The 26,433-nt window shown below is 39.1% G+C and overlaps 1 protein-coding gene across 2 annotated transcripts in view; it reads left to right on the plus strand.

Moving 5' to 3' along the window:
* nav1b (neuron navigator 1b) overlaps nt 1-26,433 on the plus strand; it is a 485,995-nt gene that overhangs the window by 442,017 nt on the left and 17,545 nt on the right. For both annotated transcript variants that reach the window (XM_052034603.1, XM_052034604.1), the window contains 7 exons: nt 1,035-1,188; nt 4,101-4,269; nt 7,223-7,320; nt 11,101-11,196; nt 14,942-15,110; nt 18,926-19,161; nt 21,412-21,566. In XM_052034603.1, the coding sequence (XP_051890563.1) occupies nt 1,035-1,188; nt 4,101-4,269; nt 7,223-7,320; nt 11,101-11,196; nt 14,942-15,110; nt 18,926-19,161; nt 21,412-21,566 (1,077 nt within the window). The remainder of the gene's footprint in view (nt 1-1,034; nt 1,189-4,100; nt 4,270-7,222; nt 7,321-11,100; nt 11,197-14,941; nt 15,111-18,925; nt 19,162-21,411; nt 21,567-26,433) is intronic.

A 26,433-nucleotide genomic window follows, 5' to 3' on the forward strand; every position in this document is an offset into this window, starting at 1 on the left:
GAGGTAATCCTTTGCAGGAGTTCCTTCGACAACGAAGGAGAGCTATTCATCCTCAGTCACATGTACTCAACGGGTAGTATAGTGGTGACTGTGAACTTCTGAATTTCTACTTAATCAACTTCAGTGTAGCACAAAGTTTTAGAGTAGGCATACAGGAGTGAATTTCTATCACCCCAATTCTGTCAGATGAGGAAGGGAGTGAAGACTCTTTTAGTGGGTACAGGATGCACCCATTTGATCTCTCTGTGAGAAACCTCTGAAGCCCTTTAGTCAGCTTTTTGCAGTTGTAGAGTGATGGATGTTGCTTCCAGATTCTCCATATAGCCTGAACAGCTATAATGGAGCTCCTTTGACTTCAGCTGTCTTGGGGTCTGGTCCTTGATTCCCCTGAAAGAACATTGACAGAGTGACACTTATCACTTCTATTTCCATTCCTATTCCTTTATTTGCCTGGAGCTTTCTAAATGTCGAGCAATTTTAGTGCACACTATAGAATGTGCTGAGATGAAATAACAGGGCTTGGTTCACAAAAAAAAGGCATTGGGTTTTCACGCTTAACAATGTGTTGCTGGGACCTCCAGCCCATCTCCTGAGACCAAGCTTGGAGGGGTCTGTGGCTGGGGATGGGCCTTGAATACACTTACTGGCATCAGCTGTGCTCACACCTCCAAGAGAGGAGGGGGGGACCTTCTGGGGTGGTGGGGGAGAGGCATTTGTGTGCTGAGGAGGGGGAGATTGGCCTGGCATTTGGGGGGTGGGAAGAACACAATACACAGTCTCTTTGTTCAAGCCTTTGGCCATCTGTCTTAAAATATTTTTGTCTAGCTTAGTGCCAAACTTTTGTCTGATTGCTATACTCTGAAAGGCCTTGTTACATTAAAGGAACAATATATATGCACATCATTATTATGTTCACAATGGTTAAAAACTTAATAACATCAATTGATCTAACGAATTTAAACTGATGAATTTCCAGCCTGTTGTGAAGTCAGCCTTGCTCTCCAGAAAATAATAAGAATTTATTTAAAACTTAGGGCCTTTGACTCCAATGAGACTGACTTGAAGGAGGTATCAATCCTACGGAGTGAGCTGTGGGAGAAGGAACGGAAACTAACGGATATTCGCCTGGAGGCTCTTAGTTCAGCTCACCAGCTGGAGCAATTGCGAGAAGCAATGCACAATATGCAGGTATGTTGTATGTTATCAACATGAATACATTTATACAAAAATAGGGAGCTTACTTGTCAGTAAATGTTTATCTCATGGATTTGTTTTTAAAGAGATTAAAGTACTCTGCAAAATTATTGTGAGATACAACATCACTAAAATCCTGTGTGGGAATTATTTGCATTTGTTAGTCTTGTTGATTCTCTCATTTTTAAGGCAAAGCTTCTATCATTTGACTCAGTTACTTGCTGACTGCTCTGCCAATCTGACAATGGTTGTATCTCTTCTTGAGAGGTTAAGCACTCACCTGCTTTTGGCAGGACTTGGAGACATGCTGATATATTCTACACTAAGCATCTGTGAATATCTAAGCCATCTTTAGTCGGTTCAAGCCCACATTGCTTTATTAATGTCATTAGTCTCATTTCATGTTTTCAAGCATATATAACATTCATTAACTTATTTGTCTTTGAATGTGTTGTAGACTTTACTCATGCAATTGAAAGAAACCTATGTGCTGAAAACAGATTTTGTTTTAAACCTTTGGTAGAAATGGATGTGTGATAACCAAACTAAATTTTTCTGGAGATTATGATGAGCTGCACTCTCACATGATTCTAATTGCCACTATTAGGAATACTTCTGAACAAGCAATTAAAAAGTTTCAATGTCTTATCAACAATCATCATTTGCACATGGAGCAGATGGTGACACATTGTAATCAATGATGATGATAAATGTGGTGCAAACATGTTAGCAAATGTGCCAGACATGTTTGCCAGATTCTAACACAGTAAAAATAAGAAATTATGAATTTTAAAGAAGTGTTCATGACACGAGCCTGTTTCTGGATAAATTAATTAATTTACGAACTACTTTTTTTCCCAACATGTCATCAAGGTCCCACATTACAGGTTAGTCCAGAAGGTTAGAGTTCATGGGATCCAAAGCAGGCATACAATGACAGAGATAGATAAAATTATGTTGAGTTTAGACAGGGTAGATAGTAAACATCTTTTTCCCATGGTGGGTGTGTCTAAGATGAGACGACATTGGTTAAGATGAGAAGTAGGAATTTTAGAAAGGATCTGAGGGGAATTTTTCCAGAGGGTTGTTGAAGTTTGGAATGCATTGCCTGAAGAGGTGATGGAAGCAGATCCCCTCATGATATTTAAGAAGCATCCAGACAAGTATTTGAATCAACATGGCACAGGTGGCTACAGGGTTGCTGCTGGTAAATGGTAGTAGTGTAGATAGGTACAACAGGTGGCATAGACATTGTGGGCTGAAGCACCTGTTTCTGTGCTGCATGACACCAACAGTCTTCTCTAGTGGTCTCCTGAAGGATCCACAGATCATTGGAACAAATTCAGCCACTTCATCCTTTGAACCTGTTCTGCTTTCAGTGACGATTAAAGATTGCTGATGCAGGGACCTGGAGCAAAAAAAGCAAACTGCTGGAAGAATCAGCAGGCAGAGCAGCATCTGTGGGGGTAAAAGAATTATCAACATTTTGGGTTGAGACACTGCTTTCAGTGAGCTCGTTGCTGATCCATGGTTTGCAAAATTGAATAGCAACTTTAATCGTTGTCACATTAAGACATTGTTTTTGGACTCAATTTACCACACATAACCTCTCAGCTGAGGGAATACTAACCTCTCAGACACATACTATCCCTGGAGACACAAGAGACTGCAGATGCTGGAATCTGGAGCAACAAACAAGATGCTGAAGGAACTCAGCAGGTCAGGCAGCATCTATGGAGGGAAATAGGCAGTCGATATTTCAGATCGAGACCCTTAATCTGGAGTCAGATGAAAGGTCACGACCTGAAACTCCGACTGTCCATTTCCCTCCACAGATGCTGCTTGACCTGCTGAGTTCCTTCACCATCTTGTTTTTGGTACATGCTATCCCTTCTAAGCCATCACTGGTAGCAAGTCCTTCCCTCCCTCTTGTGAAGAGACACCTTTCCAATTGCACCTGACAGTCCAGATGGAATCAAGACTCGTGAAGTGGAGAACAAATCTCACAAAGTTATATCCAGTTATATATGTAAATTATTACACCACAAACTCTGTGACATTTTAAGAAATGTAAAGAGTCACAGAGTTTCTTATTTTAAAATCAAATAAGAATGACGCTGAAATATGTTTATATTTATGTGAATTTTACGGCAGCAAATTCCCTTTCTGATGAAATCATGAAATCTATTTAACCTTGGCCAATAATGTGGAAACAGAGCACAGTTTTTATTAGCTCTATTTTAAAAGTTGTGGTGGCGTAGCCATGGATTGCAAATTTTCGTGCCTGCCATTTTTTTCCCCTGTTTCATTATCTGAACCAAAGTTTCAGATGAATTATTTGCTGTGCAAGTAGAATATTGCCAATCTGAAATTGATTGTTGTGTTCATAATTATGCAACCAAAATTACACAGTATGAGCAGAATTACTAAATGAGATAGATTTTCATTTCTAATGCTTGGGTGGTAATCTTGTGGAGTTTGGTGGTTTTAAGATTACTATGGCATTATTTTCAGTGGAATGAAAAAGAAGCAGGTTCGACAGAAATCCTGCAGATTCCCAGCCAACTAGCAAATTCAGTATTCTAACCCAGTAGCTTTCTCAAAGTTTGATGAATCTTTCATTTGTGCGACATTCATCACAAAATCCTTCATAAAAAGTATTTCCCCTCTAACAGCACCAAAGTACATTTTCTACAAAATAAAAGGCCACATTTGGTCAATTATTTGTTGAGCTGTAAGAAGAATAATTTCAGCTTAAGTATTTAAATCAACATAGTATGAAAATAATATTAGAAATACTTGATTTTGGTGAGTTTCCTGTATTTGCTATGAGTTGGGAACTTTGCCTTTATTTTCAAAGCAAAACCATAAGTGGACGTTTCTACTGAATCATGTTATCTCTGTAGGTGGAAATTGAAGCACTGAAACTGGAAAATGACCGTCTAAAAGCAGATACAGGTACAGGAGCTCCACAGGCTGCACCATTATCTTCTGCCACTTCTTCTCCTCGGCGATCATTAGGGCTCACCTTAGCTCATTCGTTCAGCCTCAGTCTTACAGATTCTGTCGACCAAGGTAATGTTAAATAGAGTTCATGCTACTCTCACATATGTGTCTTTCAACTATACGTTTCACAAATCAGGAATATCTCTGAATTCTATGATGGGAATTTGGTCGACTAGACTATTGTTAAGATGGCCATAATGAGTTTAATTATGAAGTTAACATCTCTGGTTCTGAAAGCTTTTCCCTTGCCTCCCTACTCTCCAATCAGCAGTTACTGTCCCAATTTCTCTTATTACTGAAAATTCTGGCCAGTCTCTCTTTTTACTCAGTCTTTCATTTGACTTTCTCATGATTAACCTATCTGTTTGAAACCCACCATTAGGCACGAAGCCTACTTGATTGGATTCAAGTGCTCAGTCACTTGACTTCACATCCAAGTGTCATAAATACCCGTTAGTTGGGATTTTCACAATATTTGCCTAGTATCTTGTGTCTCGGTGCTTTATGCACAGATGATTTTGAAGTTCTGCACCTGTTCCTGTGCACATATTTTTGGAAGCTTCAGAAAATTCCCAAAGACAGCCATAAGAGGAATATCTAGTTTATCAGTTCATGGCAACATTGGTTGAGATAGGATTGTTGGCAAGGACATAAGAATTTCTTCCACTTTCTTCAATAAAGCAATGAGATGCGTAAGGGTAGCTTTTTCTAGGCCAATATTCAATTGCATTAGATCACCTGGGCAAACTATGTATTGCAACATTGAATGGGTTAGGAAAACACACTGTAAAGCAACCAATGCAAACTCCTGTTTGAATGAAAGGAGGAAGTTGGTGTGAGCTGCTATAAATCCCTATACTGTAATGCAACTAATTGTCACACTCTCTTTGCCCAGGTTATTCTGCCCCCCTGACAATGGACTCAGGAAAACCTCCCCTTTTACAAGGAATATGTACTTTGTCCATAATGTATTTGTAAAGAAGAAAGAAAAAGGAGGAATTCCATTCATACGATCCTTTGACAACTAGTAAACCATTTAGTGATTAATTTCCCTGACCCACCACTGCTGTTGCTATGTTACAATTGTGAAATTTCAAAAGCTCTCAGTTGTTACCTCTTGACAAGCCTTTTGATCTTGAAATTCAGTCTCATGGTGCAGTTTTATCAATGATGTTTGACTGAGGGTCACTTACTTTCAAAGTGGAACCCACAATTGTAACCATTTTTGGCTTGAATCGTGCTACTCAAGAAATTCAACCAGGCACTTCCATCTGTCAATCAGCCTTGCACTGATGACACTATTTCCATATCAGTCAAGCAAGGGGCAACATATTTCCCTGCATCATGTTCCTTTGGAGCATTGCCCGAGAAATTAGGTCATGTTATTCAAGATGCAGCTGTTGTTGGTCACCCGCAGAACAATCATGCTTTCACATGAGCCTAAGCAGCAATGTTGTTGAAAGGCATCTCCTGAAACACGTACCTGTGCAGTGGTGGGTGCCTGATGCAGATAGGTTCCTTTATTTCATTTTAAAATTGATTTTAAATGCTTTTGAGCAAAGGTTTCTTTGGCATTTCTGGGGCTTCAGGGTTGAAGTTTCTGCCGGGTACATTGGTGGACAATTCTTTCCTCATAATTGTCACCTTTATGTTATCACTGGACAGTGCTTTATACAATAAAGACAAAGATGTGTTTCCAGGATTGAAATCATTTGTGCAGTTTGTTTTCTTATCAGTCCATTCAGAAGTGAATCTGTTCCTTATTTAGGCTTTAGCAATTGAGAACATAAAGAATGTAGCTAAGACACCTAATTTGTTTTTATTTTGGATACAAAAACTAACCTTGCTGTAAATGCTGATGCCGCAAAATGACAGGCATTTTTTTTTGTTTTATGTATCAAAACTCAGTTGAAATGGACATTGATTTGTGCAATTCAACAGAGCTCTAAACATGCCTGTTAAAAAAGTATAGGAACTGTGTAACAGAATGGGATTAGATAAAGTTATTCCAAGAGAGAGAAACACCAACACAGATTTAACAGATTTATTTCTGCGTTGTATCATTCTGAATCTATCTCAGATAGATAATTGTGTGCTTGATTCGTTATCTTCCATTATGCCAATAAATTGATGTAAGTTTTGATATAAATAGGTAGTTATTTTGATCTATGTGCTATACAGTGCTGGTGGAAATTTGCACTTATTTAATATTTAAATTTGGTATTTTTCACTGCAATTGGTGCCATCAACGAAACCTCATGTTTTTAGTGGCATGACAAATATCTTTTACCAAGAACTGTGTAAATTAGTGGGTTTGATATAATAGTCACTTCTGTTTTTCTTGTAAGTTATTTTCTTATAGTCTCCTATTTTTCTTGGCTTACATAATTTGAACATTAAATGTGTGGAAGGAATATCAGGGCAAAACAAGACAGCCCTGCCTTTCCTGGTGCTGAGTAATGGAGCCACTGACAGCAATATGTGTGCCTGTGTGTGGAAGAAATAAGACTAAATTTAGTTACTGAGGGAGTGAAATTATTTTCTTTGTATGAAAAAGTATAATTTATCTACTCATACCTAAAATAGAAAAGACGGGCATTTTCTTTCCATTTCCACAACAGATAAGCACTTAAGATCAATTGGCTGCATTTGAAATGGGAGAGAAATGATTTGCCATTGTCCCATTATCCCTTAGGAACTGTACCACTCTTTGTGTCGGCTTCCGTGTACATAATAGCTTTAACACTTGAAATTACATGAATTTTCAATTTCAAATTAAACACAGCACAGCAAATACTATACTAATTCAATTTAATTTTAATTCAATTTAGGACATTCAGTTAAGGATATTTTCATCAAATTTAATAAATTACTTTGCTTTTGGTGGCTATGTCTGCAGAAAAAAATATTTTCTTATTGCTGTATATAAATTAGAAACAGAATTGGTGCTACATGACAATGATGATGAAACTTTGGTCCTGTTCAGGTTTGTTGCATTATTTTCCTCCTTTTACTGATTCAGATACATCCCCAATGGATGGGGTGACCAGCTCCTCCTCGAAGGAAGAAAGGACTGTTCGAATTGTGGTCCTGTTGACTGAAGAGCAGATTTGTAATGAAGTAAGATGGATACTAATATGAAGTTAATTTGGGTTCAGTGTTCAACTTTTATGAGTACAAAGCAAAATTTGATTAAATGTGTTCATGTATTCTCCATTATCCACAAAAATTGGTATATAAAGGGATAAGAGTGGGGATTAGAGGCAGAAGAATGTTTCCTCTGTTTCAGACTGTGGTCCTTCTGCCAGTAAGACCAGCTGCATCATAGCAGCTGAACAGTAAGATGCATGGAGACGCCAATAGATAACTGATTGATCAACTGGAGGAGCTTTGTTTGCCGGCAGAACTAAGGGATATGAGTCCTGCTGGAAAAGATTAAGGAGAGCTCATAGAGGGAAAGAAGATGGATGCCAAGTTTATACAGCCTGTCATCATATTTTAATCCTTTTAACGCGCTCATAATTCTGGTGAATTTTCTTTTTAAGTATCCTCATATGAGGAACATTGCTGAAAACAGAATAATACTTCAGACAGTGTCTGGCCAAAGCACGATGCAACTGAAGCAGAACTTCCTTCCCTTTGTATTTCAGCCCCTTGAGATTAAGGTCAATGTTCCAACATCCTCTCTGCTTCTTCTTTGTGTATGTGTGTTGCTTCTTAATGATTCACATGTCTGGGCACCCAAACCCTTTGGCCCTGCACAGTTCCTTCTTTCTCATTAAAAAGAAAAGCTTGGATGCATCCTTCCATCTTTCTGACCATAGTTAAAAATAGAAAATTTAATTGAGCAAAATATGCTCTTTTTTTCTCCCCAGCCAATCACATGATGTCTTACTGTAACTTCGTTTTAATTGGGTTGTGCAGCACAGAAACAGGCCATTTGGCCAATCAGGCCCATGCTGATCTTTTCATCCACATTAATCCCATTTGCCTGCATTAGGTCCATATCCTTTTCTGCCATGCCTATTTAAATGCTTCTTAAACATCGTGATTGTATTTGATTCCACCCCATCCTCTAGCAGCACATTCCATTTATCAACCACTCTCTTTGTTCAAAAAAAACTTTCCCCTCAGATCCCCTTTAAAATTTCTTCCTCTCACCTTATACCTATGCCTTCTTGTTTTTTGATATGGAAAATGTTTTCCAACCATGTGGAAAAAGTGTCTGACTATTTACCCTACCTGTGCCTCCCATAATTTTATATACCTCCATCAGGTCACCTCTCAGCCTCCTTCCTTCCAGGGTAAACGAGCCCTGTCACCAATCTCTCCCCATAAATGAAGTCCTCCAACTCTGCTAAATCTCCTCTGCACCTTCCAGTGCAGTCACATCCTATAGTGTGGCAACCAGAATTGCACACAATACTCCAAATGTGGACTAACCAGTGTTTGTAAAGTTGCCACATACCCCCCCAACATTCTATGCTCCAGCCTACGAAGGCAAGTATACCATATGCCTTCTTCACCACACTACCTACCTGTGTTATCACTTTCAAGGATCTATGTACTTGAACCCGAACGTCCCTCAGTTCATCAGCATTGCTTTGCGCTTGACCATTTGCTGTATATGTTCTACCTCTATTTGATTTCCCAGAATGGATCACTTCACACTAGTCAGGATTAAATGCTCCACCCAACTTTCCATCTGATCTCTATCATGCTGTAGGCATAGACAGCCTTCTTCTCTGTCCACAACACCATCAATTTTCATGTCATCTGTAAAGTTAATAACCATATTTCATACATTCACATGCAAGTTGTTAATGTATATCACAAACTGCACAGATCCCTGCGGTACACCACTGGTCATAGACTCCCATCACAAAAGCATCCTTCCACCACCACCCTCTGCCCCCTATCACTAAGCCAATGTTGGATTCAATTAGCAAGCTCACCTTGGATTCCATGTTACTTAATCTTCTGGACCAGTCTTACTGAAATGCCTTACTAAAGTCCCTTTTGACAACATTTACCACCCTGTCTTCATCAGTCTTCTGAGTTACCTCATTGCATGTGATTATTTTGCAAGAATAATACTAATATGAACTATTGAAGAACTCCCTGCATAATTATGACAAAATTAAACTGGTTAATGTTAGCTGAAGATATTATGATTAGATAGAGGGTCCACACTTTTCCCCCTGTCGCTCACCTAGTCCATATTTGGAAGGATGCTTTTGCACAAACAATTGACCTAACCTTTTTGACTTAAGCTGGGCGAGACAGAATTTGGCAGATGCTTCAAATGAAAGCCATGAGTTTGCTTGATGTCTCTCATTGGCAGAACTTGCAAATTCATAGAGGTTGTCAGTTTTTCACAATAATGTCAAATGTATAATGCACAATGTTTTATATGACTGAAGTAGCTCATATATATAGAAATAGTTCTAAATAGGATAGTTAAGGCCTGATATTTCATTAATTAAATAGGAACAGCCTTAGATGTTTTGTTCCACTTGAGTCTGACATATTAGTTTTTCATCAGGTTAAAAGTTTTTCTTAACATTTATTCTCAACTGGCCAACTGCACCCACTCCCCTTCCCAATACAGCCTTGCTGCTAGTATCAATCTATATACTCTATTTGACCCCCATCCAATGTCATGCCCTCATCTATTTATGTCCCCACACCCTTACCCCAGCAACCTGACCATCCCACCGCACCCATTTTCTCCCCCTCACGCAAATATGCCCCTTTTACCCCAACCCCAACTCAAGGTCATTCCCATGACTTATCAAAGTGTATATTTTTCAAGTGCAACACCCATCTATTTTGCATGATTCTAAATGTGTAATATTGTATTGCAATATGGGGTTTCCAATAAAACTGGTCTGGGTCCCCTGTGTGAAGCCATTTTAATGCATTTTTTTGAGATGCAAGAACATTTCTAAGCCACCACCATTCTGGAAACTGGGGATTCTCCAAATTACTCCAATATCCATGATTCTTTGGTAGTTTTTGATGGTAAATCCCTGGATACTAATATGGGAAGCATTATAACATCATTCTCACATCATTTGCATGTCTCTGACCACACTTTCTCATTGTAATTTTGAAGAATTTGTGTACAGGAAAAAATAATATTGAGACATGCTGAGAATGTACTTTATCTTGCCCCTCCAAGCCTCTTCCACTATTTGATAACTCATCAGAATCAGGTGTATTATCACTGACTTGTATGTCATGAAATTTGTGTTTCTGCAGCAGCAGTAGAATGCAAAGACATAAAATTATGATAAATTATAAAATAAATAAATAGTGCAAAAAAAAAGGAATAATGAGGTAGTGTTCATGGGTTCATGGACCGTTCAGAAATCTGATGGCGGAGGGGAAGAATCTGTTTCTAAATCGCTGACTATGAGTCTTCAGGCTCCTGTACCTCCTCCCCGATGGTAGTATTGAGAAGAGGGCTTTTCCCGGCTGGTGAGGATCCTTCATGCATCAGTTCCCAAATTCCTTTGTTTTATCAGGTATCCAGAAATCTGTGATTCTGAACCTTGAGTTTATTCAGTGGGTGGGTACCCACAACCATCCATGATTCACAGCCCTCCGTACAAAGAAATAGCTACTTATCTCACAGATAAATGAGCAATCCTACATCCCCAATGTACTTTCTTTTCCTTGCTTCTAAAAACACTGTTGCATAAATGATCCCAAATTTCAATTTACATTTTTGCAGCTATCGGGAAATTCATGACTTAGAACTCTGGAGAGGATTCACTTTGATTCTTTGCCTATTTAATTTCCATTTGTAAAACAAATGCATTTGTCAAAAACATATGTTTTAAACATTCCAGAAGACAGATATGAAACTCAACAGATTTGTTTATCTTCAAACAGACCACAAAGCAGCAAGAGTTTTTCATTGGTTCCACCAAAGTAAGTGGAACAACTGACTGGACTGCTTTGGATGGAGTTATCTGCCAACTATTTAAGGTATGCTTTATATGATTATGGGTTACATTCTGAAAGTTGTGTACTGTGTAAAGGGCTTATCTAAATAAGACCAATGCAATGTGGGTGACTATCAAGCTCCCTGACTCAGCTCACCAGCAATAGCCTTTTCAGAACTGACCAGCTTAGATGCCAAATTGGCTCACAAGATATTTCTGAAAAGAGATATCACTGGAGGGACACAAACTTCAACTAGCATTAGTCTACAGTATTGGACCTGGGTGAAACAAGAATGCCCCCTCCTGATTCTAAAGATAAATCACTTTTTTTTTGTGTGGAGCTCTTTTAATGACTACTAGTTAAGCCACAGAGGATGTATAAATACTGAACCTTATCCTAATTTCAACTGGAATTTATTAGCATATTTATTGAACATAATGTCACAGGCGCCCGGACTACCTGAAGACTCCAGTTTCTGATTTGGTTGCTGTCACATGCAATGGAGAAATTGGACCTAGGAGGATCCTGCCTGAAAAGCTCTTCCTTAAAACTCTAATTTTACATTAAGTTGCAAGCGCAATGCAAAATATTTTCTCCTGTATTTTCTTTGGCTGCTGCATGCCACTGACTTTTGCAGGAATGAACCTTTATGGTCTGTGATAACTGAGCAGCATAGTTTTTAGAGTTTGTCCCTTGGAAAACTCTTGAAAACAAGCTTGTAATTTCTTTTCAGTATGAAATGGTATTCTATTTGCACTACATTTATTTACATCAATGTCCATGGTGATAGCAGTAAAATTCATGAGCTGGAGTGTAAGCTGCCTTGTGGGATTATGATGTGGTAGCAGTAATAAAGACATAGTTGATTCAAGGCCCAGAATGGGCCCTTACTGTTTCTGGTTACCAAGTAGAGAAGGAGAAGGAGGAAGGATTATTGATTAAAGGTGATATTCTAAACAGAAAGGTGGTTCCAGGACTAGATCTGTTTGGTTTGAGTGAAAGTTCAAACACAAAGGAGAAGATAGATGAGCAAATCTGAGAGCAAAATTTAATGGCATGAAAGAAATGAAGGGCAGGAATAAAGGAAGTATTTAGTAACTTCATATAATTTGGAAAAAATATGTAAAGCTAAGTATAGGGAGGAATGTATAGACAAGAGAACTTCCTCAATCAACATGATTCCAATTCAGCAGCTTAAATTCTGGTTTTGTGAGTTGAATTTGGGCAAGTGGTGTGTGTTACAGTAGATCACCGTCCTATTAGCTCTTCAAAATTTGGCTTATAATAATTATGGAAAGACCTAAAAAGATAATTCCAGTGATTTGAAATGAGATGCAGCATAGATAAATTGGAAATGGCAATTAAGGGTTAAGCAGTAACAAAGCAATGCAAAGCTTTCTGGAAGAAGTTAGAAACTGGACATTTCCCTGTGAAGGGAAAAGTTAGAGTATCCAGTTCTAATGTGGTGTGGAAAGGTAGCATGATAAATATCAGAATAAGATACAGAAGATTATGATATGAACAGAAAGGAATAAAAAATTAATGCAGTTAGGCAATAAAGTATATAAGAAAAAATTATAAATATATTTAAAGGGTTACCTAATTGTGCCTAATAAAGACCCAAGGGAATATCTTCATATAGAAGCAAAGTATTACATCTACCTTTACAAAGAAAGTAGCTTTGCGAAGATGATATTAAGAGAAAAAGAACTTCTGAATATAAAGAGGAGGACTATTACTTGAAGTTGGAAAGTCACCTGGTCCAGAAGGAAAGCATCCTAGATTGCAGAAAGGAAGGATAGAAATAGCAGAGGGGTTGGTCAAGATCTTTGAGTCCTCATTACATGTAGGAATGGTGATTGGGAACTGGGAAATGTTAACTTTATATCACTGTTTAGAGCGAAATGGTGCCTGATAAACTAGGAAGATCTAGTCACCTTAACACTGGTGATGACAATGATATTGAAAGCTATTATCAGAAACAAAATAAAGCTTAATTCACAATAACGAAGTTAACCAGGGATTTTCTGAATTGTGTCTGATGAGCTTAATTCATCAAAGAAGTTAATCAAAGCAGCACAGTAAATGTTGTACAGGAAGACATGAGAACATTTTGATCAACTGTAATTTGGAGGTTTTTTTGAAAGATGGAAGTCAGTAGAATAAAGCAACTGTGAATATAGTATGGGTATGGAATTGGGTCAGCAGCAGAAGGTTGATGGGACCTTGGTCAAGTTGTTTGAGGCATCAAGGTTAGATCAGCCCTTGATTACGGCTGAGTGGAGGGATGGGCAATCAAGGAGACAGAGGTTAGGACCTGAGCCAGTGGATGATTTGGAGCAGCAGGAAGTGGGAGAGGTCAGGAATTTAAGGGTTGAGGCCAGATTTGAGAATGATCACAAGGCAGGCCAAAGTCAGGGAATAGGGGGACAATTGGAGAGTTGGTAATTGGATCACATCCAAAGTCAGTGTAAGTCAAGAGGTGGGGCCAGAGTCAAAGCTGACTAGGGAATTGGTGGGAGTTGGTGGGGGTGGGGGGGGTGGGGGGTCAGAGTGACAGTGGGGAAGGGTTTGCTTGATCATGAATTTGTGGAGGGAGATCAATGAGCAGGTGGTGTGATGCCTTCAGACTAGAGAAGGGAAGGTATGTAAGAGAGCAGCCCACTGACAGGTGCCCTTCAAAAAGAGTGGAAAAAAAGTGTGAAGTGTTTTCAGTGGAGTGCTCAGAAAGAGAACTGCACAGTGAATTACAATATGCCTGGCAAATCTGATATGGAGGTTTGTCATCAGTGCAAGTAAATCTGACTGCTGCAAGTGCCTGGTGAAAAATCCTGGAAATATTTGAGCAGGAAGTTGTCAAAATTATGTTCCACTCTGGAAAGATCTGATTTTAATGTAGACAGCACTATGGGTACGGATTTCGAGGTAAATGTTCAAAAATCTGGCCTTGCCCACAAACCTAGCACTAACATAACCTATAATGGGATCAAATGAATCATCCACAGCTTTTCATTAATTGCATCAGTTCTCGAAACTTCAAGTTGGCTTTTAAAACTATGCTATATTTCTTTAGGCATGGGGCACATTTTAAAAACGCTTGACTATTTTTATCATTATATTGAAACTGACTGTTTTATATACTGGAATATATATAGTTTTTATAAGTTATTTAAATTGAGCTCATGCACTTCTTAGTTGCATAATATCCAATCTATTGAAGGTTCTGGCCCTAGTCCATGATCCCAATTTATCTCTTGCACCTCTGATAGGAAGAGAGGTCCATCAGCCACAAGAATGCCTTTCTGAACAGTAATAATGATCCATTTTTGACAACAGCATCTTGTATTTGTCCAGTGCTATTAACATATAAAAACATCCTAAAATGCTTTGGAGGAGCATTAACAAATAAAATATGACACCAGGGCACTGACCCACATAGGTTGTAATAATCCACCTGTAAGGTAAGTGACGTAGGGCCGTTGCCATTCTTGGGATGTGTTTTCCAGTGTAGGTGTGAAAGAAGGACAACATTTTAAGAACAACACATTGAGGACAAACACTTCCATATTAACCAACTCCCTCCTTTCCTTGCCCACTCATGGGTCAGGTAGCCACCAAGGATGTAGTGCACAGGTTATGTAAACACCAAGGCACAGGTTATGTAAAATGTGTGAGATTCCCAATATTTGCATGAAATTACAATACAGCTGCATAAATTTTAAGAGTATGTCTGTGGCCTAATTCTGCTTCTATGTATTATGATCTCATGTTAACACCTCTCTCATAGGACTACATTACAAAAGTGGACCCGGTTTCTTGTCTTGGGTTGAGTACAGATGCCATCTACAGCTATACTGTTGATCATGTAAAACGAGTGTTTGGAACTGATCCACCAGAGCTACTGCCCTACAGATATATGGGAAAGGAAGCCACCAGCTTCTCCGTAACTTTGAAAGGTTAGTGAAAAAAATAATGTGGAATTTCCAAGCATTTACCCATTGCCTTTAATGGTTGGTTCATGAAAAATTTGTGATTGGTGATACACTGTTTCAGTTTCTTTGTGTGAAGTAAAATGCATATTGTAATGAATACAGAACAGTACAGTACAGCAGCAGGCCCTTCGGCCCACGATGTTGTGCTGAACTAATTAAGCTAATGACACCTAATCCCTTCTGCCTGCACATGATCCATACCCCTCCATTCCCTACATATTCATGTGTCTATCACTTAAACACCGCTATCGTATCTGCCTCCGCCACCACCACCAGCAGCACATTCCAGGCACCCACCACTCTCTGTAAGAATACCAGCCCTGCACGTCTCCTTTGAACTTTCACCCTCTCACTTAAATGCACGCCCCCTCTAGTATTAGACATTTCAACCCTGGGAGAAAGATACTGGCTGTCTATCTATGCTTCTCATAATTTTATAAACTTCTATCAGGTCTTCCCTCAGCCTCCATCGCTCCATAGAAAACAAACCTAGTTTGACCAACCTCTATCCCACATGCCCTCTGTTCCAAGCAGCATCCTGATAAATCTCTTCTGCACCCTCTCCATAGCCTCCACATCCTTCCTATAATGGGGCAACCAGAATTGAAGGCAGTACTCCAGCCTAATCAGAGTTTTATAAAACTGCAACATGACTTCCTGACTCTTGAACTCAGTACCTTGACTAATAAAGGCAAGTATGCCATATGCCTCCTTTACCACCCTATCGACTTGTGCAGCCACTGTCAGGGAGCAATGGACATGGACTCCAAGTTCCTTCATCAACACTGTAAAGGGCCCTACAATTAACTGTGTACTTTCCCTTTACACTTGATCTCCCAAAAAGTGCAACACCTCACACTTGCCCGGATTAAACTCCATCTGCCATTTTTCTGCCCACATCTGCAACTGATCTATATCCAGCTGTATCCTTTGGCAACCTTCTACACTATCCACAGCGCCACCAATCTTTGTGTCATCTGCAAACTTACTAACCCACCCATCCACATTTTCATCTGTAATTTATATACATATATATCACAAACAGCAGAGATCTCAGTAGCAATCCCTACAGAACACCACAAGTCACAGACGTCCAGACAGAATAAGACTCATCAATCATTACCCTCTGTCTTCTATGGGCAAGCCAATTCTGAATCCAAACAGCCAATCACCGGGGCTCCTATGCATCTTAATCATCTGGATAAACCTCCCATGAGGGACCATGTAGACAACATCAATAGCTCTACATCGTTCAATCACCATCACCTCCTCAAAAAACTCAAAAGAAAACCCTGCTCCACACAAGGTCATACTAACTGTCCCTAATTTGGTCATGCTTTTCCAAATGCTTATAAATCCCATCTCTAAGAATCCTCTCCAAAAGCTTCCCTACCACTGACATGACACTCACTGGCCTCCAGTTACCTAGATTATCCCTATTTCCCTTCATAAACAACAGAACAACATTAGCTACTCGCCAGTCCTCCGAGACCTCGCCAGTGGATAGAGAGGACACAAAGATCTTAGTCAAGGCCCCAGCAATCTCATCTCTTGCCTCTTTAAATAACCTGGGGTATATCGCATCAGGCGCTGGGGACTTACCTTAACGTTCTTCAAGAGACCCAACACCACTCCTTTCTTTATCTCAAAATGTCCGAGCATATTATCATGCTCCGCACTGATCTCGCTATCCTCCATGTCCTTCCCCTTTGTGAATACCAACACAAAGTACTCATTTAGTACCTAGCCCACATCTTCCACCTCCAAGTGCATGTCACCTCCTTTATCTTTGAGTTGTCCTACCCTGTCCCTAGTCACCCTCTTGCTCTTGATGTATGTATACAATGAAGCACATGTTTTAAGGAAAATGTAGAGAAAGTGGTATTTATTAAACTGAGACCTGGTGAAATAATCCCTAACCACATAAACAAGTACATCATTGGGGATATTTAATATGAGTCATAGCCTGAGCACACAGAGTTCATTTTTTAATAAATGAAATACTGTAAATTGATAAGAACAGAGATAGAAAAATTCTGAAGATTAAAGAGAGTGCAGATGCAGGAATCTGGATCAAAAAGCAGAATGCTGGAAGAATTCAGCAGGTCAAGCAGCATCTGTGGAGGCAAAAGGTGTAAGTCGATGTTTTGGGTCAAGACCCTGCATCAGGACTGAGAGGGAACAGGAAAGCTTGCCAGTGCATAGCAGTATAAGGGGGGAGTGGATGGGATAGATTCTGATAAGGTGATAGATGAAACCAGATGAGGAGGGGATGGAACCAGGTAGGGGGATGGGAAAGGTGAACAAAGGGGGAATAAAACCAGGTGGACGTGTGTGTGTGTGTGTGTGTGTGTGTGTGTCTATATATATATATAGAACATTGGGCCTGTGAATTACCTGAAATTAGAAAATTCAATTTTCATGCCATTGGGTTGTAAGCTACCCAAGTGGAATATGAGATGTTGGAGATGTTGTTCTTCCAATTTGCGTTTGGCCTCTCCGTAGCAATGGAGAAGGCCAAACACAGACAGGTCGGTGTGAACGTAAGAAGGAGAGTTGAAATGACATGCAGCCAGAAGCTCGAGCTGGCCGTTGTGGACAGAACTGCTAACTGGTCACCTCGTCTACACTTGGTTTCACCAAGGTGGAGGAAGCCACACCACAAGAAACGAATGCAGTAGACCAGATTGGAAGGGGTGCAAGTGAATATCTGCCTCACTTGGAAGGGCTGTTTAGGTCCCTGGTTGATGGTGAGGGAGAAGGTGAGGGGACAGGTGTTATACCTCCTACAGATGCAGGGAAAGGTGTCGGGATGGAGAGGGTTGGGTGGGGAAGAATGAGCAGACCTAGAAGTCACAAAGAGGGTGGTCTTTTTGGAATTGGAGGAAATGCGTATGAGGGCTCCATCAACTGTGGTAGAAGGGAAGCCACAATTCTCTGGTGAGATTTCCACTATCATTGATGCCAATCTTCAGCCAATTCACTTGACTCCAAGAGTAATTAAGTAACAACAGGGCACCCTGAATACAGGACAGTGTATGGGTTTCACTTGCATTTCAGGTATAGCACTAAAGGTTTCTGTTATAGAACCAGCTGTGTTTATCGCCCATCTGTTCCAGTATATTAATAATATTGTCATTTACCCAACAAAGAAGAAAGTTACACAGTTCTCTCCAGACCACAGAAAACAGGACAAATCCAATCTGGCCAATTACTATCCTACAAATGTACTGTTAAACAGCAGCAAAGTGATGAAAAGTATTGTTGACCTTGTTAAAAGCCAATTACTCATCAGTTTTGGATTCTGCCAAGATCATTCTGCTCCAGAGTGTTTTCTTGTGTCTGCCTGGACATGGACAAAAGTGATGAAAAGTGACAAACACAATCCTTGACAATAAGCAACATTTCCATGAAGAGACAAGAAAGAGCCAAAGTAAAACTGAAATCCACAGAAGTTAGAGAAAAACTCTTCATCTTTGGTAATGTTTGTTGGAGGCCGATCATGTTGGCATTAGCACAAGAATTCCTCAGTATGTTAAGTCCTATCACCTTCACAGACTCCATCAATGACCTTCCCTCCATCATAATGCCAGAACTGGGGATTTTCACTGGTGACTACACAGTGTTCAAACTTGCATCAGACTTGTCATGTTCATCAGGAAAATTGGATTGGTAATTTTACAGGTGAATGTAGCTTTGATTCCCAAATTTTCCTTATGCATTGACTGTTAGTAATGGCCAGTCTAATTGGAGAATTAACCAATGTGATTTCCTTTCAGGATTGAAAGAGAAGAGTGTAGACAGCTTGGTTTTTGAAACTCTGATTCCTAAGCCAATGATGCAGCATTACCTCAGTCTACTGCTCAAACATCGAAGGCTCATCTTGTCAGGCCCCAGTGGGACTGGCAAGTCCTACCTGTCCATTCGTTTGGCTGAATACTTGGTTCAGAGGTCAGGACGAGAAGTCACGGATGAAATCATTGTAACGTTTAACATGGATACACATTCATGCAAGGTGATGTTTCACTGTTATGTTTCACTGTATGATTATTACATTTTCTTTGCAGTGTGTTTATTTCGTATATACTGGAAGCTGCAAGGGGCTTGAAATTTTAAACCAGCATTTCCCAAATGCACTTATTTTTCTTTGTGTGCTTGTTCAATCTATGATAGAGACAATTTTATCTCAAACAGGAAGCTCTGTATTCATTTTTCAAAAGATCTTGTGAGATAATGTGACTTAACTCAGCTGTATTTTCCAAAGTCTGAGGTCTATTGTCAATGTCTGATGCAGTCGTACAGGTAATGCAATACAAGAGACAAGACTGAGGAAGCCCAAAATCCTATTTTGCCAAATTGGTGGACCAGGATTTCCTGTTCACCAGGTAATTGCAGTCAGATGTCCATCTAGTTTTTTTGTGTACTGAGCAGGAGCCCTCATTGATATTGGGGCAACCAGGATCACTGCCAATTGAACAGAGAGAAGACTTGAGTATTTACCGGCTGCTGGGGTCCAGAAGCTCAGAACAATTTCCTTCCAACAGTCAAGAACATGGTGACTGGCAGACACAAGGACATTGTCCTGCCCCCTTTCGTCTCCAAGGTTGCTTCAAAGGGGAAGCAGCACTGAATCATCACCCCCAAGATATGACTGGGACTGTCAGGGCAAAGATGCAGAGTAAATAAATTTAATTGCCAACCATTCTTTACTAATTACCCTCCCCACAATGGTGCATTAATCTTCAACAAATCCAGGATCAAATTGGCTCCATGAGAATAAATTTATTGATTTATGAAAGTGCCCAATTTATTCTGTGCTTTAGGTTCATTTTGAATTATTGGTCCTTTGAAGAAGAAGAATTATTTTTGTTATTAAGCTCCAGACACAATCAGTTTGATATGAAAGATGTTTTCCCTTACAGTTTTCTTTCAAAAACAAATTAAACCACAAAATTGGGCATAAATGACTGTTATTTGAAAAATATCTCTTTCAGTAATAGAAATTATTAACTGTTTGATTACCTAACTACTGAAAATCAACCTTTTTCTTCTCAGTTGTTCAATAAAAGCCACGTAAGAAAGGTTTTACAAATTAAATTAGTTCCTTTCATTATGCTCCTTCTTATAGTGGAGTTAATAAAGGGGGGCTCCAGACATCTTTGCTATGTAATAATTCCTCAGAAAATTAACTCAGAAAACATTGAAAGGAACTGCTGACTATATAGGGCTTTATATTGTTCTGAATTAATTTTGCATTTAAATTTTGGGGTGTTTTTCTGCATCTCACAAATAAATCGGTTTAGCTTGATTGTTATGATGCAACAGTGCAGACAGAAAAAAAAGTCTCTGTTAAATAATACAATAAGTGGATAATTGTGACATAATACTTCACATGATTCAATCTGTCCCAGTGACTACACTCACTGTATCATCAAGATAGGAAAACTGTTAACTGTGAAATAAAAGGATTGGAAACCAGTTCTTTAACATTTGGCAATGCAAGTTAACTCCCTACTACAGTTAGTAGAAGGATTAGTCAAACTCCAAGTTACAAATGTTCATGTATGCCAAAAATATGAAGAAATTCTTTTCTTTCAGTGACCTAATGGAGGTTGTTAAAATTATGAAAGAGTTTGGTAGGTTAAACAAGTAGGACAAAGATTAATGGCCATAAAATAAGTCCAGTGAAGAATTCATGGTAAACACCAAATGTATGGTTGGAATCTGAACCTCCCTACTATGAATGGTTAAAGTGAATTGCGTGGGTATATTAGGAAAAACTGGAAGAGCAGGTGAGTGAGTAAACAGCAGGTTAATGGACTGGGAGGAAGCCTGTGTGGAACGTAAAGACTGTACAGACAATTTTTCCAAAAGTGCCTGTTTGGAGTAAGTTCAATGCAATTTTATGCAAAGTGGAACCTATTGTGCAGTGAATTGAAAACACTTACCTTGAAATAGCTTCATTTGAATATTGTTATACAAATGTTTAACACCTAACCATTATTCCAGTAAATTACCATCTCTGTTAAAATATAATCAAAGGGATTTGATATAAAGTGAAGTGATGGTTTGCTTTAGTATTCAGTCGTTTTAAGCCCCATGAGTCTTCACTGTTTATAGTGTATATACAGGTCATGAATTTAAACAAATCAGTCTTAATAAGCTTTACATTGTTTTATAAACTAAGGAACATTTCATTACAGCTAATTTCATAATATTTTTGATCCTATCAATATAAAATTGTGTTTATGCATTTCACTTGTAGGATTTGCAGCTATATCTTTCCAACCTCGCCAATCAAATTGACAGAGAAACTAGCACAGGGAATGTACCATTGGTAATAATACTTGATGATCTCAGTGAGCCTGGTTCTCTAAGTGAACTTGTCAATGGTGCCCTTACATGCAAGTATCATAAATGGTAATTATACTTATTTTTACTACTAATTGTATGCTGTTTCAAAACTAATTATATTCACTGCTGGTGCCATTGGTCACGATTTACTCTTGAAATCACACAGAATTTATAGCATTTTTTTCCAAGACATTAGTTAAGACAGAGACTTAATTTTAACCTAAGCCAACCGATGACAATGGAAAGGGTTGAGTTAAAATGTGAGCTGAAGTAACTTGCATGATACAGTCATTAAAGCATAGGACAATACAGCTTTTGGGGACCAGAAATCTGCACTTTTTATCCCAACACCACTATAAAGATAGATACCCTGAATAACGTGCACAAAGGTGGGCTGTGTTTCTTGAATGAATTGCACAACTACAGTAGTTAAGAAGCTATAGAGAATTTTAAAACTCTGTAAGCTCCAGTAGTTATCAGATACACTGCTTATAAATAGCATGAGTGAAACGTGTGAAAATGCTGTTGTGCCCGAATACATTTGCCTAGGAGCAGTGGTGTGTATTGTACTAATCCTTTAATGTGAGGGTTCTTTTGGTCCAGAGGCATGGTGGTCTCAACTTGCAGAAGGTAACCTTTACAGGTAAAACAAAAGAATCTTTTTAAATTATAAGTTAGTTGTTTTTATGAAATATTAAACATTAATTTCAACATAGGGTTGTTTCATGTTTTGAAATAATATATATGATTTAATAATATTTTAGTATATGGTATGGTAGAATCTCATTTTGTCATATTTCTTTTGGTATTGCAGATTGTTACAGCATAAAAAATTAATATAATGCTGGCTGTAAATGCAGATAGAATATAAATTAGTGGTAGTGACTTGAATCATAGTGATAATTTTCATTGCTCACATCCAAAGTTAGTATTATTAACTGTATGATTGTGCTTTTAAGTTGAACTTATTTTAAAATTCAGTCAGGGCATCAGGATATGAAGAGGTAAACCCTCAAAGTGGAGGAAAAAAGTGTAAGTGTTCAGGAATTACACCTTTTGCCTTCACAGATGCTGTTTGACCCACTGAGTTCTTCCAGCCTTCTGTTGTTTGTTTCAGACTCCAGCATCTGCAGTCTCTTTTGTTTTCAATGAAAACAATCCTAGTCTGCAGGTGGGTGAAGTAATTCTGCAGGGCAATGTTCACTAATAGTTAGCTGATCACCGATCCCAAGACAACTGTACTCTGTCATTGGACTCTTCATGGAATTCAAAGAGGCAGTGCAAACTTCCAATGATTTCCTGGCACTTAGGCAAGGAAATCTGCTTGCGTCATGTAAGGCAGGGTAACTTGGTGCAAGACCAGTGGGCTCAAAGTTTTCAATAGGAAGACATAGCTACAGACAGAAGTGTGAAGACAAGATAATTTCCAGTTTTAATTTAATTGAGTTGATCTTATTGCTTCCTAGTATTCTAATTTTTTCTTTTAAATGTTTAGTAATTTTAATAACATAGGCATTCACAAAAGTTCTTTGACTGCTGGTATGCCTGGGTACAGGGTCTAACAGGTTCTCAAGGCAGAGACTGGGACCTGCCAGTATGTTTGCAAATGCCCTTTGCTGGCCTGGGCCTCATCAATCAGCTGGTTACTGGCTTTCTAGTGGAAGAGTGCACCTGGTGTTCTGCTCCAGGGATGAGCAGGCTTTGGGGCAGGTAGGCAGTAAGCTCAGGCAACTCCCAGTTGAGTGGAAGACCTAGGACATTGAAACAATATAATATGCATTCCAAAGGTATCAGAGTCTTCAGAATGGGAGATGGAAATTTGTCCTCTGTTGTACACATTGAACAAAATTTCAGAATCATTGTTGAACATTATGTTACAAGGTTACCCATTTAGTACATTCAACAGAGGTGAATTTGTATTTACAAAGGCCTGAATATCCAACAGAGTCATACAGCATAGAAACAGGACCTTCGGCCCAACTGGTCCATGCTGACCAAGGTTCCGATCAAAACTAGTCCCATTTGCCCACTTTTGGCCCACATCCCTCTAAACCTTTCCTATCCATGTACCTTTCCAAGTAGCTTTTAAATATTGTTAATGTACCTGCCTCAACCAATTCTTCTGGCAGCTCATCCCATGTATGGACCACCCTCTGGGTGAAAAGGTTGCCCCTCAGTTTCCTATTAAATCTCTCCCCTCTCACCTTAAACCCATGCCCTCTAGTTCTTTATTCCCCAACCCTGGGATAAAGACTGTGCACATTGACCTTTTCTATGCCCTTCATGATTTTATACACCTCAATAAGAGCTGAAAACTGAGCAGGATCCAGATAGTTTCACCTGAGGCTTTGTACAGTTGCTTTGTCTCTTAAGGGAGAAACATCCATCCACCCTAAACATGGCACCAGGTGACAGTAGATGTGGAATTGAGGGTTATAATTCCTTCATCTCATGCCTGGGGTCCACCAAATAGCCGAATGGAGGAACCAATCACACTGGGACACCAGGAGGATGTGGGCTGAGAAAAGAATTTTCAGAAGTTCTTTCATTTAGCATCTTATGCTTATTGGCTTCTATTGACTTCAACCCTGCTAATACTTTATTTTGTAAAAATTCTCATCCTTGAGATCAAATCCCTTCACATCCTTGCTTATATAACTTCCTCTACCCTCTGACTCTCCTCATATCTCTCCTTCACTGATGTACTGTGTTTCCTTCACACCCTTTGACCCACCATTGGACTGCACTTTCAGCTGCCTCAGCTCCAAGTAGTGGAATTCCCTCCCTACCTCCCCACATCTCTCTCTCCTCCTTTGAGATACTTCGTAAAACCTGATACTTCAATCCAAGACTTACAACAATATCTACTCTTTGAATTGGTCACTGTTTGTTTACCCTCCTGTGATGCACCTTGGAACTTCATACAACTTTAGGGTAGCTTATAAGTTGTTGTTAAAACATCTGATTGGCTATAAACTATACATAAGCTGTATCTCCTACTAACTACTCTCCTGCCACTTGTCCACACACAATAAAGTCATCAAAAAAAGAATTCTAGGAGGAGAAAAAAGAAATGAAAGTTGTTAAACCAATTTTTGTCTCCAGGCTTCCAAATCAAGTTTGCAAACAGTAAATTTATTACAAATAGCAGATTCATAAATATTACTGGGATCTACCTAATTAAATATTTCAATTTGAATAAATTGAAGTATATATGTCAATGAAAAGCTGAATTCTGAAATAACATTCACTTTGGATCTTTGCAATTATGTCACTGTCTGGCATTTTCACACAGATGCACAGATCCAATTTCTTTACGAAGTCTGTCTCTGTTTCATTGATTCTGGTGACAGTTCTCTTTTGCACATGGATTAGATTGCCCTTTATTTCTGCTTCAAATAAAATTTGTTGAGAAGTATTGAATACACAGCAATTAAGAATTATACAATTATTTTCTCCTCATTAACTGATACTAAATAGGAATTGTCATTGCAGTGACAGACCAACCTGATATATATACCCATCAAACACTGCATTTTATTGGCCTTGATGTCTTTCTGAAATTAATATTATAGTCATGGGAGAATACTTACACATGGCAGAATGCATTAAGTGGTCTTGAGGATATGTATAAATGAGCTTTGTATGTTTTGAGAGACGAACTGTACAACTGTATAGCAGATTCATGCTAGTTCTTTTTCATTACTCTCAGCTGGATAATCAAGCTGTCCAATAATATGATAGAGTTGGCTAGATATTGGACTCATTTGCACACATTCCACAAATAACGCATATAAGGCCATTTGCAAATGTTGGATTATCTTAGCAATTATTTCCAGTATGATTAGTGATCATCAGGAAGCTGGCCCAGCCATGTTTTACCTTAGTGCAGCTAATGTTTGCCTGTCATCAGCTGCACAGCTAATAATATCACAGATTTCACAATGCATGTTTCATCCACTGCCAACAGAAATCGGAGATGTTATGAAAAATCTACACTCTTCATTGTTAACTGAACTGCAGGATTTGGGAACAAGACAGCAATTATAGGGTCTGCATTATAACATCCATCTCCTGCACAAAGCATCGTTGCAGCCTCATTGTGCAGTGGCCAATAGGATTCACTGGAGCTCCCTTCATTGATCACAACTTTTTGTTATTTTATGACCCTGCAACCTGCAGTCCCTGGGTCCTTGAACAAATCCCACCATACAGTAGCTTTTAGAGACACCTGCAACACAGGAGTTGATCAGACTAGTTTCTTGCATGGGGGAATGTCCAGACTTGATGGAGAGTGCAGTCTTCTCCCATATCCTGCGTTTTCCCACACCTCTGTGGCAGCCTTCTCTGATGCTGTACCGTGGCTGCCGTGAGAAAATTCCTTAAGTGCAATTGCACTTCCTAGCAGTCAGCACAACAATGACACAGTAGCAATGAGCTCTACACTTAAGTCCTTATGGGAACAACACAAATCCAATCATAACACATGAATTGGTGAGCAAAATGCCATAATGCTACTTTCAATTTATCTTTGTCCAATTTTGTGATTTTTATTTGGAGGGCAGGGTGAAAATTACAATGAGCATTCGCAAAATATGTAGCACAAGCTTAGCACAGAAACAGGTGAACCCCAGTATCTAGGCAAGCAAGTTTTATCCTTACATCTAGTCAAATCAGAAAAAGGTGAGCTTCATTATTGGTCGATGTTATTGAAGCAGATTTGACTTTGTTTTGAGGAGAGTTATATTAAAATTAAAATCTGCTTTACATAGAGCATAAGAAGTAGGAATAGAAGTAGGCAACCCCTTCCTTCGAGCCTTCTTCACCAGTCATCAAGATCTTCTACCCCAGTGCCATTTTCCTGCACTATTCCCATACCTCTTGATTCCTTTCATAGTTGGAAATCTGTTTTGGGTGAACTCAACAAATGAGC

The sequence above is a fragment of the Pristis pectinata genome, chromosome 20, assembly GCF_009764475.1.
Source record: "Pristis pectinata isolate sPriPec2 chromosome 20, sPriPec2.1.pri, whole genome shotgun sequence".
NCBI lineage: Eukaryota > Metazoa > Chordata > Chondrichthyes > Rhinopristiformes > Pristidae > Pristis > Pristis pectinata.